Genomic DNA, 23,332 nt, shown 5'->3' on the forward strand with positions numbered 1-23,332 from the left:
ATGACTAAAAACGCTGTATTACACGTCAGACCAGTAGTTGGCAATGTCACTTTGTAAAGAAAGACTACGCATCTGGAGACTATGCATTCTTTTACAGAGCACTCGAGTGTGCCTATAGACTAAACACATAATACGCATGTGCATGTCGTCACCAATTTCACAGATTCACATTTTTGTAGTTTACAAAAAGATATCATTTTTAAAACCTTGCACTTTTAAACCCATTTCCAAAAGTTTGCATTTTAGCCCCCCTGTCATGTCAATAACCAGCCAAAACCCAAAAAAAAAAAAAAAAAAAAAAACAGAAAAAAATCAATTTTAGTTGAAAACGGTGTCGAAAACAGCCCCTAAGCTTTGTAAAAGTTTGCATCTTTCCAAGTGTAACCTTATATATATATATATATGATGCCTAAATTGGCTGCGATTTAAAAACACTTGCTACAGATAGCAGTGTGAATGGCCCATGGTTTTGCTGTTACAGTGTGATACTTTTTGGGAACAGACATTTTCTTATCTGGGTTTCACAAAATGTCTTTCAGTTTAATATCTGGGCCACCATCTGTGATTAAGATTAAGACAGATTAAGAAATTTGGTCCCACTTTATATTAGGTGGCCTTAACTACTATGTACTTACATCAAAAAATAAGTACAATGTACTTATTGTGTTCATATTGTATTGCAAAAAACTTTTGCTGCTATTGAGGTGGGATACGGGTAAGGTTAGGGACAGGTTTGGTGGTATGGGTAGGTTTAAGGGTGGGTTAAGGTGTAAGGGATGTGTCAATGGTATAATTATAAATGTAATTACAGAAAATAATTACAGAAGTAATTACATGCAGGTATTTTAATATAAGTACAATGTAAAATCCTATGTACACAACTAGTGCTTTGTATCAAAGGATTAATTTAAATATAAGTAAGGTCACCTAATATAAAGAAGAAATTTCTCAAAAATTACGTCAGACAAAATGTCTGTGTTAATGTCTTTGCTTCCTAATCTAGCTGTCTGTTAAAACTTGCATAAATGAAAATGTAAAATGTTAATGACTAGAAGTTAGAATGGGCCTAATTATAAAAAGCAATTATTGTGATTATCTTATTATTAGTAGTAGGGATGATTCTAAGGTTACGTTGTTTTCTTGCTGCCATAATGCAACTGATGAATGCAGTAGTGCTAAAATTATTCACCAAAACATGTGTAATTATAACTACTGAATAATAACCACCATTTAAATATGATGCAATAGCAAACTGACACGCAAAAAATTCATTTGAACACTAGGTGGCAATATCTCAGGCTGTAATCTCAGGCTGTGTTTGATTAAAGATACAGGGAGAAAGGATGGAATGCTAGGAAAATGGAATGACGTCAGTGGCTCTACTGGAGTCAGATTAACTCATACCACTTGGCTGATCCATGGACGATGGATGCCTGGTGCTTTCTCAGAGCCAACTGCTGTTCTTTTACTGAACATACTCCCCAAATTGGGTTACAATTGATTGTCCATGGTGAATTTCTATGCAGTGTATTTCCTCCAGCAGATACAGTGGACACACGCATTAATGAATGACTCAGTTTCACCACTGACTAGATGATAAAAGTGCTGTTACGTAAGTTCAAGTAATAAGCCCTCGCCCTGCGCTCTGTCCTCCCTTACCAGAATATAATGAATGTATTTGTTTACTTGGAGTTGCCATTACAGATGTTTTGATTTTCATTTTGTCTTCCAATGTGAGTGTAGTGTATGAGGTATTGTCTGTGGTGATACTCCAGATCTCATATATTGTACACAAGCATTCGAAAGTTTGGGCTCGGTAAGATTTTGTAATGTTTTTTGAAAGATGTCACTCTGTTAATATTTTGTTCTTGTTAGTCTCAGATGAGAGAGATTTTTGTCACTTTCCAAACTCCAAAAGTAATCAGAAGTTTACAAGGAGAAGTCAAACAGAATGCGTTGTCTTGCACTGACCTCTAGTGGCCAACAGCACACACCCATTTTTCCAGTTTACAACCATTTAAATCAACACACAATGATTCTAGAGTATATGCATCTGTGAAAAGTTTGTCTTTTAAATGTAACCCAATGCAATTAGCATACAGTAAATGACACACAACAGAGCAAGGTTTCAACTTGATTATTGAAGCCTCCAGATGTCATTTACCCCTCCAAACAGAGTGTAACACAGTTGAAAAGACATTATCTATCCAACTGATCATGTATCTTCAGTGTCCTAAGGGATATCAGACAGGGAAAAAGCAGCAGGTCTCCCTACATGCTAACGGCTAATGAGGAAGCCTGAAATTCAATTGCTAATGCATAAAAACTCAGTTTAGAGGGAATAGTCATCTTCGTCTGTGTCATATGCATTCATATTATATGGATGAAAGGTTTGTTTGCTGAAGTTTTGGTCTGTTGATACTGTACAAATGGATGTTTAGCATTAAGCTAATAGCCAAATGTTTATCTCTCATCTAAACTTTTGTCTTGTCATCTCTTAAAAGTAGCAGCTAACACAAAAGAGTACAGTATATAAGCTTGTCAATACTTTAATAGTGAATATTTTCCTGAAATCTTTGTTAGTGGGCATTGATGTTTTACTGTGGAATAAAGCGATGCACTCTCTCTGAAGTGCATCTACCTCTATAATTACTCAGTGACCTTTTTGTACTGGAGGCTAGATAGCTTTCATCACATTGACTACTGTAATCAATGTACACAACTCACAGTACAAACTCAACTGGACAAGGCTCTAGACTCCCCAGTGGCTGTGACAGCAACACACGAGATCTCAGAGCTGCTCTTGAAAAAAAGAAACAAAAAAGATGTATGCCTAATTGTAATGAATGTGCACTTGAAGTGTATATCAAATCTTAAAAGTATATTTAAATATAATGGCCCTATGAATGAAATAAAAGGCCACTTAAGTGTACTTAAAAGAGTACAAGTTTACAAAAAAAAGTACATTTTAAAAAAATGCACTTTTAATGATGTCAAATTAAACATTTTACTTTAAATTTCATTTTAAATATTTTAATATTTTTTGTCATGCTTTAAAGAAGTACACTTATTTTGAGTTGGCTAACATACTAAAGCACATGCAAAGTAATTGATTTTAATTTTAACTATGCTATTCAATTTTGTAAATGTTGTAAATGTCTAAACTGCAACTTCATTTCAAATGTGTAATTACAAATATATTTAAATACATGACACACGCTTTAATAGAAATGACATTAAAGTATATTTTAATTTAACATAAATGCTTGTCAGTACGTTCGGCAGTGTAAGTAATTAAGAAATTACATATATGTACTTAAGTCCTTATTTATATGTAACAAACAAACAATAATAATAAAAAAAAATCACTTTTCGCATTTGAAAGGAAATTCAATAATTAACGCTCTGAAAACATCATATTCAATTTGCACTTAAGTATATTCTTTTAAAATCGTATTTCAGTGAGTACTCTTTTTTGCAGTTCTTTGTCACAAGGGAGTAACCGTAAAATTCATGATAACTGCTTAATATGGGTAGATAATGCGAGATTTACACATTGAGTCAGAAAAATGAGGATAAAGGAAACCTTGTGCATCAGTTCATGTGATTCACTAAAAAAAATGACTCACTTCAGTAGACCACCAGTGATTCTTAACTGGTTTTACTTCAGCATCCAGGTTTTATATTCTTTCGAATGGTGAGCAAACACAATACCAAAAAAATGGGAAAGTTTTTTAAAAAATTTAGTATTTTTTATTAACATTATTTGTTTAAATTAACTCATTAACATTAGTATAATTTTAAATTTAACATAACCCAAACTGAAATATTGACATACACATATATGCTCTCTATCTGTACTAAGTGAAAAAATTAATTTCTTAGATAACCATAACCATACAAATTATAGCATTCAGAAGAAGAAATGCATGTTCCTATGAATGTCTATTTGTTACACTGTAATTATACATTTAAGTAATATTAAGTAACTGCATGTACTTACTATAAGGTTTAGGATTAGGGTTTGGTTTGGTTTAGGTCTATAGTTGCATGTAATTATGCATATTTTATAGCTATTACTATTGTAACAACATGTAACAAATGTGGGTCATTGACGGATAAGGTCTTTAAAAGTGTAAACGAAAAAATACCGTAATGGAGATATAATTAATTTTGAAGTTGTATTAAGTGTTAACAATGAGATTATGTGGATTTTTTAATCAATTAACGCCGCTTTTGTCATTTTTAGCCAAAATTTAGGTTTTACCGAATGACACTTTTGGTTATACTGAATGACAATATTTTCAATGATAACAGGCTGATATCTAGCTAGGTAACTAGTTAGCTTGCAAGCTAGCTAGCAAAAGGACAGTTATTTTATATTTAGTACAAGTTTTCAAAATATTCCAACATCTAGCTGTACTACCTTCGGATGTCATATCTTTGTTTTTTATTATTATTAAGGCCTTTGGACAAAAAAATGACCCATCACATCATTGACACATGTAACAATGAAACTATAATGTCTGAAAAGGGTATATGGCAGGCACTTCTTCAAAGTGATGTGCTTCTAAATACTCTAATTGCTCCTTGGTTGCTCACTGCTCTGTCCTCCATGAACCAGAAATCGATCGAGCACCATCATGAAGGATATATCAATTTACAAAACCCTCTATAAGGGAAGCTTCCAAAGGAGAATGGAGAACTAGGAAACATAGGTGTATCCTTCCCTGAACCTCGGCCAAAAACATATTTCACATATCCACAGTACAGCTTGCTTTATTTAAAATATCTTGTTTAACCAGCTATATAAACATAACAGCACAGCAAGGCATTAAAGAGGTACAAAGTAATGTTTTATCACAGTATTTAAATAGCCAGTTTGAATTATTTTTATTAATATAACACAAAGTAGTACAATGATATAAATATACATTCAATATATACATTATATATTCAAAAACAGGTTTGGTTTTGAATATACTCCTTGGTTTAAAAAAACAAAACAATAAATAAAGGTTTGTGGTTATTAAATATGCTTTTGTGAAAATGAAAAGTTGTAAGTAACTGTAAAAGATTAACAATAAAATACACTCTTTCAGTTCACTAATAATATTAAAACCAAACAGATCAGTCCTTTCAAAACATTTTAGTACAAAATCATCAGTAATTATTGATGTGACACATGAATATTCCACCGATTCCTCTATCCTCGCATCTCATTCTTTCCACACCTCAGCTAAGATGGAAAGAATAGATGTGAGGGAAGGAAAACGGGATTGCACAATCAAACAAATAAGAGGTATATATGTTTCTCCTGGGATTCGAACTTCCTCCATTTGAGTTTCTTTGTATCTTCATAATGACCTGCACACTATATGAGGTGTGAGGGGTGGGTATACAGCTCTTAGAGTCAGCGGTGTTATTCTGTTGTCTTTGGGACTGTCACCGCACTTGCTAATAACAGTAGCGTTTGTGAGCACAGAAGAGCTGCTCTTCCGTCTAGGATGCAAAAGACTCCAAAAAACTCCTCGAGCTCTCTTTCGAAAGTGACTCCCTACGATAACATACAAGAAAGGGTTAATTGAGCTATTGCTATACCCTAAATAAGTAGCCAGCTCATTGCCTATTTGTAATATGTGCTCCCAGAGGCACCCAGGAAGGAGATTAAAGTAGTCAAGTGTGTTAAGGAAACGCAGTAGCTGGAAGGGTGTCCAGCACAGGAGAAACACCGCGAGGACCGTCAGAACCAGATGAGCAGCCTTCCTCTCCGTCTGCACCCTCGCTTGAATCACCACACCACGATTTTTAAGCGCCTTGACCATGTGAAAGGTGCAAAGCGAAATGATTGGCAGAGGAACCAGGAATCCAATCAAGTTCATCGTAATGTTCCGTTGGAGCACCCAGGCCGGATGAGGGTACACTAGGTAGCAGGCTTCCACCTCTACGACTGGAACGAAATTTACTCCTCGGAAGAGCATTGCTGGGAGGCTGAAGGTGAATCCAACCGCCCAAATCACCACGCAGATACGCCTGGCCCATTTGGGGCATCTCAGCCTACTGGGAGTCATGGGTTTGGCCAGGGCGAGGTAGCGGTCCACGCTGACTAGCACTAGGAAGAGTATGCTGCAGTAGTAGTTCATCGAGATGGCGGTGTTGACCACCTTGCAGAGCAGTTGACCAAAGTTCCACTGATAGTTTCGGGCGATAGTGACTGCCCAGAAGGGCAAACAGAGGACCATAATGAGGTCTGCAGCTGCAAGGTTGCCCAGATACACATCAGCTACGCTGCACGGCTTCCGCTGGAAACAGAACACGCAGAGGACCAGACTGTTGCCCACCACTCCTAGGATGCTGATAAGAGCCAGAAATGGAGGCTGGAGAGAAGACAGCCATATCCAGGCGACTGTTTCGTTGCAGGCGACGTTCGATGAATTCAGTTCCATTGGGACACTGTGAAAAAGATATATATTTTACTTTTAACATGTACTTTGAAACAATTTTCACTCAGAAGTTATTACAAAGATGCAGTTTAACATTAAATTAAACAAGAATCTTTGAAGTAGAACGACTAAAATGGTATTTTCATGTAAAATGGATCACAGTAATCTAAGGTGTAAATTTATGTTCAGGATAATCACAAATTCCTGCTGTTTATTCCTGAATTGGTGATGTTTAAAATTACCTTCATGTTTGGCAACTAAAAAACAACTAATCCAACTCAAGGAATGAAGGCGAGTCATTTGCTGGATCTGATCCATCTGACTGAGCAAAACCTGGAAATTCCAAGTAATTTCAGTAGCTTCTGACACATTTTCGGACTATTAGCAAAATAGTTGATCTCAGTTTTGTATTCTGATTTAGAATGTTTCATCTTTATATTAAATTCAATAACATTAAAGTCTATTTCCAACATTAGCATAACCTGTCGCTATGATTAGTGATGAAGTTATTGATGTAACTTGTGTTGTTTGAATATAACCATTATTATTAAAGTCCAGATGACTGGTAATCTCACCTACCTTTCATGTTAAGTGACAGCTCCAGATTATAGATCCAGAGTCACTATCCGTTCACTTCCGATGTGTTGTCTGGCTGAATCTCCTCCAACTAGATAGTGGTGAGCTCAGACAGGCGCTCTTATAAACGCATAATGAGGCTGTCGTCACTGGAAGCCTGGATCTGTTCTCACTTTCCATTTGTCATGCTCTGGCTGTCTTTCGCATGAGTAAAACGCTTGCACATATAACTGTTATGAAGCTGATATGAAGATAAACATTATGACTCAAGCGTGATGCTTCCTTTATAACAAATCTTCAGCTCATGACACAGCAACTGTAGATAAGCCAGATATTATGGGGGTATTCCAGAAAGATTTCACCATATGTGGTTTTCTTTTAAATGTCTTCTCGGATACATGTCCTTAAAAACAGAATTTTTTTTTTTTTTTTTTTTTTTACAGCATTCTTTTTTGTAAACTAAATAAACACATATGTTGAGTTGGCAACACAGTAAAACCCAGCAGGCCAAACAATATAAAGTGCTTCTCCTTGACCCATTGAAACAGCTATTACATTTTGAGTACTGAAAATAAAAATGGTTCAAGTCTCTACTCTTTTCCCCTCAATTCTAATGTTCACTCTAAACTCATAAATCCAATACCACCTCTGTGGTAGTGTGCTTGAAAAATATGACAATAAAGCTTAACTGTCAGCAACGGTTGAAGCAAGGATCATATAGAGGCTGGATCTAAATGCAGCAGTTAATTTTAATAAACACTCAAATCAAATTAACAGACTCTCAAGAGATCAGAATACAAACACCCAGCAAAATAACAACCATTAAACAACAATGAGATTGGACAAAGCACAACAAACTCTAGGCTATATAGGCTACTGTATACAAAGGTTAATCAAAGAGGGGAAGAGAGAAACAGGTGGGCAAATTACTCAGACAATGAATAACCATGGAAACTAATGCAAACATACAAAGAAAACGTGAAAACAAACGAAACAGAAAGGAAAAAAAAACAGGAACCAATGATACCAATGATAACTAATGAAAACTAAGGCCCTGTTTACACTAGTGCATTTGAAAAGATCGTTTTCACAGATTCACAGCATTTCAGAAACGATCTCCGACTACACTACACAACCGAAAACGCTTGTCACATGACCGTTCATGAACACTGGGTATGCGCGTACAAGTGTAAACAGTTGCCTCTTGCGCATGTAGGTAGCCGCGGTATTAAAAAAAATGCAGAGTTTAACTGCACAATGTCGGCTAAAAATGACAACAAAGCCAGTCTCCATGTTATTGTTTACATGGTCGTCAAGGACATGCAGAGTGAACAATGTGGGCAGCCATGTAGTGTAGTGTAGAGTAGTGTAAATGACAGGAGTAACTGCAGCAAAGTTATGCATTTTAAACAAAAACACACTAGTGTAAATGGGGCCATTTACACGACACTAAAAACAAAACACTTTTTATGTGTTTTGGCTGATCATTTGCACGACAACGCCGATTTCAAAAGTTTTTGAAATCAGGTTTCAGAGTGCAAGTTTTTGAAAACAATACCAATATTGTGTCCACGTAAACAACAAAAACTTGCATCTTGACATCATGCTCATGCATATTACATGTTCAGTTTATTCACCTTATTTTCCACGACAACAAGGGTGGCGCCATTACATTTGTTTTGTCATCTTACTTCCGGCTGAGGGACCTAAGCAAATAACTGCTCAGTGCTGCAAAACAAACGACTCTGCTAATGCTAACTTAATTCTATATAAACTATTAGGGGTGTGACTGCAGGTGTATTTGAAATGTTTTAACTAATCATCTTGTAATGAATGTCATTTCAGTTCTACTTTCTGAGTATGAATTATCATATGCTGTAAAAGACAACAGTACTCAAGTACTGTAAAAGGATTTTCCACTAACTCAACTGATTGACTTCTCTCCTGTATGATTTCAGTCTCTTCAGACCTTACTGTACATGATTTATGAGCTTCTACAACTTTTGACCTCCTAACTGAACTCCTTTCCACAAACTGATCATAGAAATAAAACAGTATAAATAAAAATGGTAACACTTTACAATAAGGTCTCATTTATTAACATTAATGTATTAACCAACATCAACTAACAATGAGCAATATATTTGCTACAGTATTTATTAATCTTTTTTTATGTTAGTTAATAAAAAGTCATTCATTGTTAGTTCATGATAGTTCACAGTGCATTAACTAATGTTAACAAATGAAACCTTATTGTTTGTGCTTAATAAGATTAAGAGAAAACTGTTATTCATTTTTATGGTAACACTTTGCAATAAGTGCAACCATAATCACACTCTCTCAATATTCAAAGTGCAAATAAGACCACATTTTTCTTTGATACAGAGCTAAGAGATGCCTACAACTACACTGCCCAGCCTAAAATAGCTTATGATTATGATAATATGATAATAATGATGATGATTGCTGTTATTGATAATATCAATAACATCAATTATCATCATTATTATCATAATAATTGTTATTTATTTTTTTATTTTTTTATTTGTGATCAGTGCTCAGCAAAATGGCAGGCTTACTTTCTCTACTCAACTATTCATAAAAGCAGGTCACGCAGACAGTCCGTGCCATAATAAGCACTTCCAGCTCTCACTTGAGATGGATTGCTTAATTAAAACTGGTGGCGGCAAGATTTTGGTGGGAGGCTCAGAGGAGGTCATGGGTGGGGGTGGGCACGAAGCCATCTGTATCTGTTATCTGGATCCCCTGTCAAGGCAACCGCCACTGTTTATAGTTCCAAACTGTAGAAAGTCTAGTGAAATAATGCTTTCTGTTGTCATTACGATGGTTTTCTGTCTGTATTCTTCTGAACACTCGGACAGTGAACATTAAGAGGAAATGATGAAGAACAGGTGTTTCAGCTCTGTTTAGATCATGTCATTTAGACTCTTTAAGAAAAATATTATTTGACTATACAAACTCCTTCAATTAATCACTGTTCGAGTATACAGAAGAATACAGACAGAAAGAGAGAGAATGAAAGAGCCAAAACTGATTTCTTGCCCTGAGCAATCTAGGTCATAGCTATCACTGCATTTCATATTTCTAAACAATTTATGAAAGAATGCACAAGATAAAAATCCTACAGCTGTTTAATTTTTCCTACTGCTTTCAACAATCTCTTGAGAGTTACTGGATAGTGTCATGCAGTTGCTAAATGTCTGGTATGTGGTTAACGCAGCAGCGTCAGACAGCGTGAAATGGTGAACCTGAATAGCAAGAGGCCCACAGAAGGGCTATTTTGCAAATCAGTATTACGATGGTAACATGACATAGTATTACATAACTGCTAGTTCCGGTCTATAGTTGACTGGTCCAAACTGAGATGCTTCACTTCCACTTCAATGGCCTGCATTCACCATATTTACAGTGCTCATATATATATATATATATATATATATATATATATATATATATATTAGTGGTGGGCCATTAACGTCGTTAACGTGCTGCGAAGAGGATACTGACAACACGTCGACAGACAAGACAGAGCAGGTTACTTATGATATTAAACAAAGTCCCAGATTTAAAACTGTGTAGTTTTTTTAAGAAATTCAAACAATAAAAACTGTTTTGTTGCTCTTTATTGTGTCGTGACCATGGTCGTGACAGATTGCTGTAGCGCCTCAGCTCAAGAGGCTCATAAACTGATCATCTCTTACCACGAGTCCATTTATAGCATCAAATAAACATGAATGAACATGAGAATCAATGTTGTTTCAAATGCAGAAAGATGTCAATATACACAATTTTTCAAGATTAACTCCACCGAGGTTAATCTTCTAACTCCTGACTGCTTTGTCGGACAAAATGGCGGATTACTTTTAGTCATTATTTTGGGTAGCACACATATTCTGAACGTCTTAGGCAGAATTCAAATGATCCATTTTAATCTAGATTAATTCCAAGATTACAGTGAGATTAATCTAGATTAAAAAAATTAATCTATGCCCACCACTAATATATATATATATATATATATATATATATATATATATATATATATATATATATATATATATATATATATATATATATATAGGTTCAGATTATCTTTCTAACAGTCTATACAATTGACAGTCAAGATAATTCATATATATATATACAGTACAGTCCTAAAGTTTGGAGCCACTAAGATTTTTAATGTTTTTCAAAGAAGTTTCGTCTGCTCACCAAGGCTACATTTATTTAATTTAAAATACAGTAAAAACAGTAATATTGTAAAAATATTATTACAATTTAAAATAACTGTGTACTATTTAAATACATTTGACAAAGTAATTTATTCCTGTGATGCAAAGCTGAATTTTCAGCATCGTTACTCCAGTCTTCAGTGTCACATGATCCTTCAGAAATCATTCTAATATGCTGATTTGCTGCTCAATAAACATTTATGATTATTTTCAATGTTGAAAACAGTTGTGTACTTTTTTTTTTCAGGATTCCTTGATGAATAGAAAGTTCAAAAGAACAGCATTTATCTGAAATACAAAGCTTCTGTAGCATTATACACTACCGTTCAAAAGTTTGGGGTCAGTAAGAATTTTTATTTTAATTTTTTTGAAAAGAAATTAAAGAAATGAATACTTTAATTCAGCAAGGATGCATTAAATCAATAAAAAGTGGTAGTAAAGACATTTATAATGTTACAAAAGATTAGATTTCAGATAAACACTGTTATTTTGAACTTTCTATTCATCGAATAATCCTGAAAAAAAAAATATTGTACACAAATATTTTGTACAATTGTACACATTAAATGTTTCTTGAGCAGCAGATCAGCATATTAGAATGATTTCTGAAGGATCATGTGACACTGTAAATTTGGACTTCAAAGATTTTATTGGACAATTGAACAATATTAAATAAGCATATTGTCACCATTATGTTCAGTTCTAGAACTTTCAGTTTCTTGTCACTCCTGTCTCGTGTTCCCTGTTCCACATTGCCGCCACTCATCAGTCACCATGGACACTAACGATCCTCACAGCTGTTCATCTTTTACTTTTGTGTATTTAAGTTTCTGCCTGAGTTCAGTTCTTTGTTCAGTCTTATCAAAGCTATGTGTATGTGTTACTGCCTGTTTGCTTGTTCTGTTGGATCTTTATATATTCAACTACATTTTGGCTTGTGCTCTGTCTTCCTTGCAACCACACATGACACATATGTTATATAAATGTAGACAGAATGCAGTAGCTGTATGAAGCAGTACACCTGCTGTATCCACAGCCTAAATTTTGATTTATAATATTAATGTCTTGACTAATTTATTAATGCTTGATTTAAACAATATTTGCTATTACATTGACTGTACGTTGATTTGTTAATATGCTAATAATTTGTTAATTTTATTTTGGTTACACTTGATTTCAATGGTCCAATTTAGACATTCTAATTATAAGCAATTTTGCAACTACATGTGAACTAACACTCAGAGTAGAAGGAGACTGTTAGTTTATGGTTCAGGTCAGTACAAACCCGATTCCAAAAACGTTGGAATACTGTACAAATTGTGAATAAAAACAGAATGCAATGATGTAGAAGTTTCAAATTTCAATATTTTATTCAGAATACAACATAGATGACATATCAAATGTTTAAACTGAGAAAATGTATCATTTTAAGGGAAAAATAAGTTGATTTTAAATTCCATGGCATCAACACATCTCAAAAAAGTTGGGACAAGGATGTGTGGTTTCTTTCAGCTAGTAAACATGACTTATTTGCTTTTCCCAAAAAAATATTGAAGAGATTAGTGAAATTGACTGAAATATGTAATAAATACTGAAATAAAATGTGTTAGCCACATATTAAACTGCACATTAACATTTATAGGCTCTATAATATAACAAAGATACATAAAATGTCATAGCAATATGAATGTTTAGACAAATTTTCTTTCGCCTGTTTTGGACAGATTATGAATGGTTTATTGTAAAATAGCCTATATAGTGCCACATCAATGAAGGTTTTGTTCGTAAGGAATGATGGAAGCTTTGCATCACAGAAATAAATAATATTTTAAAGTATATTCAAATAGAAAACCATTATTTTAAATTTTAATAATATTTCACAGTATTGCTGTTTTTCTGTATTTTTGATCACCGGTACTGTAATTTAAAATATAATAGGCCTATACAAAATTTTCTTCACATGATGTGCAATAATATGTGCATGCATGAGATCACAAAAAATCATGTTTTCTGTTAAGAGTGGACATTATATTAACATTAATACAGTAGCTGATATGATCCTGTTATCAGCGTGCTCACAGAGGTGTTTATCTTTTATCTCACAGATTTGAGAGTCATAATGAACAAATATTGGCCCACATTGGACTGCATGCATATGATTCTGAGATCACTGACTGGAAGCAGAAAAGTTTTTTTTTTTTCTTTTTTTCTCCAGTGCACCAAACACCAAATGCCAGGTATGTGATGTTCACTTATATATTTGAACAGAATTTATTTCCAGGTATAACTGTGTACTCAAAATGTTTCTTTGACTCTCATTTATATAGTTAACTATATTGTAAATAAAGTACAATATATAAAGTATATATATATATATATATATATATATATATATATATATATATATATATATATATATATATATATATATATATATATTAGTCATTGCATTCTTTCTTAGTTCACTCAGTCACATTCCTGACTGAATTGCTCATTATGCAGCTCATTAGAGGCAGGGTCTTAATCTCCTCAGGTGTGAATCACAGCATTATTCATGAAGATTCATACCTCCCCGCATGTGGCCTGTCTAAACAAAAAGTGTCTTCGAAATTTAAAATCAACAAATTGTTTAATGTGTCCGAGAAGGCAGAATGATTTCAACATCACTTTGAAACAAAAAGTCTAGACTAAAATATACAGTTCCCAAAACTGAAAAAAAAAAAAAAAAATGTTTAGTATGTGTTTTGAGGCCTTATTTCAGTTACTTTTTTTTTTTTTTTCAAAAACCATGCATATATGTAATTCTCCCAAACATACAAACATGTACATACTTGTTTCTCCCATATTATTATCAAATGAGACTTTTGTCATTAATATGTTTATAAACAACTGAAAAAAGCACAAATGTCAGGCCATGCCAAAACTACTCCAGGCCCCCAAATCAGTTTAAACTTCTAATGTATCATTTTTGAGCACACACATCTAAAGCACATGCACAGAAAGCTGGCTGTCAGATGGCATGTCTTGTGAGTATTAAACTAACTTCTTTGTCATGTCTTTATTTTGTGTTTAAACTGCCAAATACACAGAAGGTTGTGTCAAAAACACACAAAGTTCACAAACACAGTCAGTTATGTCTGTGAACATAAACAGCAGGAACAGAAATCACACGTGGAGATTAGATCTAAAACAAAAGTAATCCACTGTGTCTTCAGCAGCTCAGATGTCGGTAAATGAAGACTGTTATGTTCACTCACATTCTTACACTCTTACACTTTTTACACTCCAACAAACACCTCAATCACTTACAATACAATCTTGTTGCTGCAGCTGCTCCACTGAGATATTGCCGGACAGTGTACAACTGGCTGAGGGTGAAAACTATGCTAATACAGGATAGTCCTTTAGTGGTTGTGGGCGGGGCCAAAATCCAAACAACTTGATAATTGAAACTGTTTAGGTTTTTTGGGGATTAAAAATGAGTGAATGGATTTTTGTAGTGTGGATATGTCCACACACTGCTAAGATACATTTATATGCAAACACCATGTAAAATTGAATTTTGTATCCAATGTTTAAACAGTAAAATTATTATTTTTTTTACCTTCTCAATTTTTTCAGACTCTTTGTTGGCTTATGTTTGAAAAAAAAAAAAAAAAAAAGCTGCAGATAACATGCCGTTTTTTAAAACATTTATATTCTGGGCATCATCCTCTGTTTGACTTATATAAACAGAAGACATATGATAGTTATAAGCTATTTAACAAAGCAATTTAAACAGAGCTGATCAGCCTGATATGTATGAGCACTGTAAATTGATGTGCCATATTATTCCACAAAGACCAGCAATATCCGTTCAGGACAATCTTGAGTCTGACTGGACAGTCTGAGTTATTCCTCAAGAGACCAATCAGTAGAGTTAACAGTCTCCTAATCATCAGATCTTACTGTCCAGAGCATGGAAAACATGGCACAGGAGCACATAAGATGACATTTCATACATCTGCAACATTGGAAATTTCTCTAAAACAAATAAAGAAGATCCAGCCTTGGTGTGGCATATCTAATTATATGGTTTATTTTGAGGCCCAATGTCATTATACTTTCTTGGGAAAACAAGGGAACACCGTGCATGGAAACAACATGGGAAGGTTAAGTAGATTATGTGAGGTTCACTTGTGTTCGCAGCTTTGTATTTTTTCATAGCTGCCAAGCTAATATTTTATATATGCAGTTTCATTTTTGTTATTTAATTGCTAACTTTGTTATAAATTATAATGTTTAACTTTTGATAATTTCATATTTCAAATAAAGGTATTCTTCTCAAATCATTGTCAATAATCAGCAGGTTCCCTTTATCTGTAACATACAGGGGCGCAGGAGACATTTTCAAAGTGAGGGGAACAAACTGTAAGTAAAAACCCAGATAGTAAGGCTCACCGTCGGGCCACCATCATGTATTAAACTTGCCGGATCATTAACCTCCTTTTGGAGATTTCCTCCTGGATTTGGCCTACCCAAATTGAAAAGCTTCCTATACCCACATACAGTGGTCTAAATGCAAAATCTTGGTGTCATTTTTCAGGAAACCCTTTGAAGTTACATAAACTGCTGAAAGTGATAACAGTTATAGTATATATTGTCTGTGCTGTAATAAACCCACCCAAAATAGAGGAGTTTTTTTTTGTTGTTGTTGTTGTTACAAATTCTATTTTGAAAGTGTATAAATCAGGCCCTGTGCTCTAGCACCCTGAAGACAGATTTGCTTTTTTTTTCCTCTAGATTTCAGCAAACACTGGAAAAAAGAATTTTGTATACAATCATGTTGTATGCAAGAGTTATTCAAATGCACCTGAAGGGAAGAATATTACCTTTTTTAATGTAATTTCTAAAGTCTCCCCATACCCATATACAGTGGTATAAATGCAATATCCTAGTGTCATTTTACAGAAAACCCTTTGAAATTACAAAAACAACTGTATTGTGTTTGTTCATTGCTCACTGATGTGTATGTGCACTTGGATGGGATAAATGCAGACCACAAATTCCGAGTATGGGACAACATACTTGGCTACATGTCACATCACTCACTCACTCATATACATACCAAATGCAGTCCTCTTCCCTCCAGTGCATTCTCTGCAATGCGTCGCAGGCCGAGGCAATCATCACTTTAGCTTTCAGTTTCGCTTTCAAAGATATCTTTTATCAACACCATTGATGCTTTTCCCTTTCTAGATCTAATTATCAAAAATCAAAACAGTCCATAAACTATAAATCCACAAAAAAACTTCAATCAAGCCAGCTCGTGAGCGTCACCTGTAACTACTCTGAGAGATCAGCCTCCTGACCTTGAAGTGTCAAATTTCTCGGTTTCTGAATGGATGGTTGCCTTGATTGACATGTCACGGCAGAGTTGAGTTCCGGGCATGATTTATATACCATCGACATCCTCAGAAAATGCTAGCACGCTTTGATCGATTGTTTCATTTGAAAAAAATAAAAATATCCTAAGCTAAAAGATGATATACAGTTTGTAGCTGTTTCTGGCTGGTTGAAGCAGTCATCAGAGTTGGAATGTGATCAAATGTCATCGTAATTTATTTTCTCCTTGTCACTAAAAGATGTCTGAAATAAATATTTTAAAACTTAAAGGTGCCCTAGATTCAAAAACTGAATTTACCTTGGCATAGTTGAATAACAAGAGTTCAGTATATGGAAATGACATGCAGTGAGTCTCAAACTCCATTGTTTCATCCTCCTTATATAAATCTCATTTGTTTAAAAGACCTCTGAAGAGCAGGCGAATCTCAGCATAACAGTTGGGATCATTAATATGTACGCCCACAAATTTTGCATATGCCAGCTCATGTTCAAAGCATTAGACAAGGGCAGGCAGTATTAACGTCTGGATCTGCACAGCTGAATCATCAGACTAGGTAAGCAAGCAAGAACAATAGCAAAAAATGGCAGATGGAGCAATAATAACTGACATGATCCATGATATCATGATATTTTTAGTGGTGTTTGTAAATTGTCTTTCTAAATGTTTCATTAGCATGTTGCTAATGTACTGTTAAATGTGGTTAAAGTTACCATCGTTTATTACTGTATTCACGGAGACAAGACTGTCATTATTTTCATTTTTTAAACACTTGCAGTCTGTATAATTCATAAACACAACTTCATTCTTTATAAATCTCTCCAACAGTGTATAATGTTAGCTTTAGCCACGGAGCACTATCAAACTCATTCAGAATCAAATGTAAACATTCAAATAAATACCGTACTTATGCGATTAGACATGCTGCATGACGAACACTTTGTAAAGATCCATTTTGAGGGTTATATTAGCTGTGTGAACTTTTTTTATGTTGTTTAAGGCAAGCGCGAGCTCTTGGGGCGTGGAGCACAAGAATTAAAGGGGCCACACACCCTGAATCGACGCATTTATAATGATGCCCCAAAATAGGCAGTTAAAAAAATTAATAAAAACAAAAAAACTATGGGGTATTTTGAGCTGACACATTCACAGACACATTCAGGGGACACCTTAGACTTATATTACATCTTTTAAAAACATGTTCTTCGTAACCTTTAACATTGGTGTATAGCTTGAATTACAATGAATGTGATGATCATAAACGTACTCCACATGGCCTCGGGGGGTTAATAAAGGCTTTTTGAAGTGAAGCGATGTTTTTTTGTAGAAAAATATCCATATTTAACGTTATAAAGATAAATGACTAGCTTCCGCCAGACCGCCTTCCGTATTCAACTTAGGGAGAAAGTGTAACGCCTCTCTCTGTTCAAAATCTTATGCTACACCCTACGTCTTCCATATTCAACTTACGAAACAAGTGTGACTTATATGGATAAATATGGGTATTTTTCTAACAAAAACACTTTGCTTCACTTCAGAAGGCCTTTATTAACCCCCGGAGCCATGTGGAGTACGTTTATGATAGATTGATGCACTTTTTTCAAACAGGTAGTTTCCATGCACTGCTATTATAAAGTTTAGGAGCATCAGGGTGATTATTAATTTAACTCTGATTGTATTTGTCTGAAAGAAGTCATATACACCTAGAATGGCTTAAGGGTGAGTAAATCATGGGGTAATTTTCATTTTAAAGTGAACTAATCCTTTAAAAAATAAGATTACCCCAGAATGAATTGCATTGCTAGCCCACCCTAACACATAAACCCTTACGCACAATAACAATGATAAATGCTGACCAAAACCTAATTATGTTACATATTTTCTTACTGAAAATTGTGTTTTAGTAAAACAATCAAAATGTAATTTAATTGTATTGTCATATGCCATGCATATTCATGCTATGCATGAATACACACTAGACAAATGTAGCCAATGTGAATACTGTACATACATTTTCAGTTAAGCAATGAATTAATGCATTTACAGGCGGTGAACCCCACATCCTACTGCCATCTCTGCCATCTCAATTCTGTGGCCTTATTTTGTTTATCTTTATGAAGCAGCTGACCACTGTGCCCACCTTCACCTGTCTTTGCTTTTCATCATGTCCCTCATTGCATATCCAAATTAGCAAATATGTAGCTAGAGGTTCCAGCTTCACAATCTCACACTTCTCAATAGAGACATTGTTGAGCCAGAGGATGAGGAACACCCCCCATTATCAACAGCTTGTTTGTAGAGACTCCAAGACCAGAAATAGATGGGTCAGATAAGAAAGACATCTAAACTCTGCACTGCTGGTGTGCCTCCAGGAACAGGGTTCTGCTGTAGGTCACCATCAATCCGTACAATCCACTGCCTCTTATCACCATCAGGGGGAGGTTTACTTCTGCTGCTTTACTTCTCTCCTTATACACATTCTCTTTAAAGTCGACATGAAACAGATGCTGGGATAGTATTTTCTTCCCTATATTGTTTTCTTCCCTATATGAGTGAAATTACTTCTCGAACAAGAAAAAAAGTAAGGTGGGACTTGATTTTGTCCATTGAAAATTGAATGGATGGTTGTGGTTTGCTTTTGCTGTGATCTTACAGTATGTGAGTGACAGGTTGTCCCACCCTTGCACCAGTAAACACATAATCAGAGAAGAGAAGCCGCAAGTAGGAGGGGAAGATATTTTGATTAAAGTTTACAAAAGCACATGATGTGCACAGATAAATCATAATAAATACAGCGATATTCCATAAAATATAAGAACTGTCACTTTTGATTTCACGTTGACTTTAATGCCTTTTTATATAAGATAGCAGCATCTCCAAGGTGATCTAAGGCTGGAAAATAAATAGATAGACACCTAACCCTGAGGTGTGGAAAAAAAAAAAAAATGCTGAAAAGAAACATTTTGGTCCTACCACAATCATTTCATGCAATCATTTCTCCTTTGAGGCCTAAAACTTGCACAGTTTTAAAAATAGACTATATATTGTCTCTGTCAGTTGTCACACATTTTGTTATTTCTAAATATTTACAGATGGTTGACCTTTGTAATATTTTCCCAAACTGTCTATTTTGTTTTTGTGATCTTCAGGGTGCAAGGGTTCTAAATTGGGGGTGTTGAGTGTACATCATTGGTGTCGTCTTCCCCTAAGGCTCTTGACACAACCCTGAAAACCAAGTTAAACACACAAACACATCCTCAACAATAATCCTCCTGGCTGTTTCAGTCCAACAACACTCTGTAGATACACCCACACACATCACTGACTCATGTACACACACACAAAAAAAAAGCATGAATTAATCCTCTTGCTTTGTTGAGATTGACTTATTTGCCTTTATGTCTGGGTTCCAGGATCCCAATGATGTGTGAGTAGTAGCAGTAATAATAGAAAAATATCTTAAGCAATTACACATTATTTAATTTATCTATTAATTTATGCAAAAATACATTGAAATGCTAAATTCATACATACTGTGCAGTGACTTGAAATTACCTCTTCTATGATGAAACATTTTGTAAAATTATGTTTTAAGTGTTTAGGCTCCACTAGTTATGTTGTATTGTCTTAACAGTTAATAGAGTTTTATAAGATTGCAAAAAGCTGGCTGATTGTGTACCATTTGTGATGCTAGCATTCACTGTCAAATGTTTATTGTCAAATTAACAGTAACTTACTGACAACAATTATCCAGTAGTTGCTGTATTTAATACCACAGTAAAATTACCGCAAAAATAACTACAGTAGTTTTAATCATACTGTAAAATAAAGTACATCATTATGCTGTACTTTATTTTAATTTTTTAATTTTTATTTATTTTAAGTTAACTGTTATATATTCAATAACACAAATTATTGCTTCAGATCAACTTTATTTAGGTTTCATCTTTTACATTTCTGAACTTAAATACAGAAATTTACCAGCATATTAATTTAATCAATTAACAAAATACAATTAAATTCATACCACTAAAATCACAATAACACATTGTGCCAGTGGAAAATAAATGTTGGAAATATAAAAATAAAGTTTGAAGAGTTAAAGTACTTAATTAGTAGCAGTATACAACAATAACCAGTGAATACATATCATCTTACATACATAAAACCACATGCCATAAAGAAAATGGTCTTCTTTATTGTGACGACTCCCCCCCCCCCATCTCACGATGGTTCAGCCCGTCTGCTAGCGCTGCTGCAGGAAAAAAATGCTGTCAGCACGGCTTAACTGGGAAATGAGCGCCAGCACCAAAAGTATTTATACCTTGAAGTTGCAAACAACATTGGTACAAAACAAAAAATGTGATTACATGCATTTTAAAGTTGACCTACCATTTTCACGAATGCTTTTCATCTTCACAACGACTCTTCCCGCCTGTCTCACGTTAGTTCAGCCGGTCTGTGCCAGCGCCGCTGTGGGAGGAAAATTCTAGTTAGTGCGGCTTGACAGGGAAATGAGCACCCGCTTCGATGTTTTTACGGATATTTATTAACTCAAACGTATTTATACCTTGCAAATAAAATTTGTATAAAAACAGATAAGACAATTACATGTGTTTTAAAGTATACCCACCTACCAATTTCACATAGGCTACTCCGTCCTCGGACTTTAATCTTCACCACGCTGCAGGAGGAAAATGCCAGAAAATGAACGCTTACTCATGTATTTTTATGGAAATATATTAACTAAAACGTAGCTTTATATCTTGGAAATAACATCAAAGTAAAACATAAAGTGAAAAAAAGAGAAAAGTTAACCTACCATGCTGTTGGGCTTTCATCTTCATGATGAGTCTGTCATGCGTGAGGATGTGTGTGGTTGTTTTTCGCGGTCATTTAGTAGCCTACTGTATTTAGATATACAGTAGGCTAATATTTTCCCAGAATGCATTGAAAATCTACAGTAACATACTGTACACAGCTTATACAGTTGGAAACTGTTAAGAATACAGTAACAAGCTGTGAAAACGACAAAATCTACAGTAATATGCTGTACTCAGATTCTACAGTAGGGAACTGTTGACAATACAGTATAATACTGTGAAAACAACGGAAACCGTTTACAGTGTTACTTTATCTTGTGGTCAGTTTAATTAAATGCAATGTTTTATCTCTGTTATTCTGAAATTTTAGCATAGCCCTAATGTTTGTGCATTTTTTTCCCCCCATAATTACTACAAGATGTAACAATGTTTGTGTGTGCGGGACTGCAGGACTGGAACACACACGTTGCGGAAGTAGGTGATAATGGTCAGAAATTCAGGGGGAGCGGGATGAAGAAAACAGCCCCACGCAGCAGGGTCAGCAAAGTCAATAAGTCACACACAGAATATGATAATGCTAGGGCCGACCCTAGCATTTCGGGGGCCCTAAGCAGATTTTTAGATTTTAACACATAACTAGCACAAGCAAACTTTATATTATTTATTAGTTATTATTACCAAAGTCTGAACCCCTGGGGCCCTCTGGTGGCCCCCATGTAACCTCTTGTGTTGCTTATTATCAGTCAGAGAAATTTTACCAATTGAAAATAATGCATAATGAAACATTTTTTACAATGTAATATTTTATTTATAAAGATTGTTTGAAGCATTTTAAGTTTACCAAGACCCCAAATCAATGCTTAATATATCTTAATATCCCATATCTCAAAGCATTTTTATTTATTTATTTATTTTTACTAGTTTTTTTTTTTTTTCGGGGGTATGAAGGCTCATCTTTCTCGCTGTTCTCACTGTGAAGACATGAGAACAGACTCATCCTGACCCAAGTTCCGTTAGAGCTCCAAGAAGTGGGTGTTCTGACCCTTGAGATTCCAGAGTTTCATCTCCCACCAGTTTGCTTAAGGGAGCATCTCGACCATCTTGAAGTTGAAGGAAATTAGATGCGGATGAATTGTCATCTGAGTGTCTCTATGGTAACAGCCACACAGGAGACCCAGTGCATGAGAGGTGCCGCTTGTTTCCTGCCTTTTTGCAGCTGTGGACTCACGGATGTTGCTTTCGGTCAACATCAAAGTGACGAGGCTTATGTTGATGCATCCAAGGGTATACAACACCTAAAGGAAGTACAGTGTTCCAGATGTGATATCTGACAGCAGCGTTTTGTCACAGAAGGTGCCGATGGACTCAAAAATGTTGTTTATGCAAAGTCCCCACGCCTGCCAGAAATTTCTTACAGGCTTTGTTGATAGGAAACAGTGTGCAATGAAAATGTATTCTGCAAACAGAGACCATTAAAGTGCATTTATGAGTTTAATATTAGAACAGATGCATAATTATTTCCATAAACTCTCTTCTCGTGTCCAGTAATGGACTCTAGCCTTTTCCCATCTACATACCATGAAAGTGGGGGGAAAAAAATACTTATCCATAAAATGCACACAGGGGAAGAAATTAAAAGTAAAAAAAAAAAAAAAAATAGTCACATAAATCTCCATATAAACTTCACCATTCTATAACCAAACAGTTTATTAAATACCATAAAATGATTTATTTTGCAATTTTTGGTCCCACTTTATATTAGGTGGCCTTAACTACTATGTACTTACATTTAAATTAATCATTCGATACAATGCACTTATTGTGTACATACATGTTTTTACATTGTATTTATAG

General features: G+C 34.8%; 1 protein-coding gene across 1 annotated transcript; it reads right to left on the reverse strand.

The window, feature by feature from the left end:
- Nucleotides 1–4,779: 4,779 nt before the first annotated feature.
- si:dkey-63b1.1 (B2 bradykinin receptor) lies at nucleotides 4,780–7,154 on the reverse strand. The gene is made up of 2 exons (XM_067383432.1): nucleotides 7,023–7,154; nucleotides 4,780–6,453 (listed from the first exon to the last, which is right to left on the reverse strand). Exon 2 carries the CDS (start codon nucleotides 6,444–6,446, stop codon nucleotides 5,358–5,360), a length of 1,089 nt encoding a protein of 362 aa, XP_067239533.1. The 5' UTR covers nucleotides 6,447–6,453; nucleotides 7,023–7,154; the 3' UTR covers nucleotides 4,780–5,357.
- Between the last annotated feature and the right edge of the window lie 16,178 nt (nucleotides 7,155–23,332).

The sequence above is a fragment of the Chanodichthys erythropterus genome, chromosome 4 (genome assembly GCF_024489055.1).
Source record: "Chanodichthys erythropterus isolate Z2021 chromosome 4, ASM2448905v1, whole genome shotgun sequence".
Lineage (NCBI taxonomy): Eukaryota > Metazoa > Chordata > Actinopteri > Cypriniformes > Xenocyprididae > Chanodichthys > Chanodichthys erythropterus.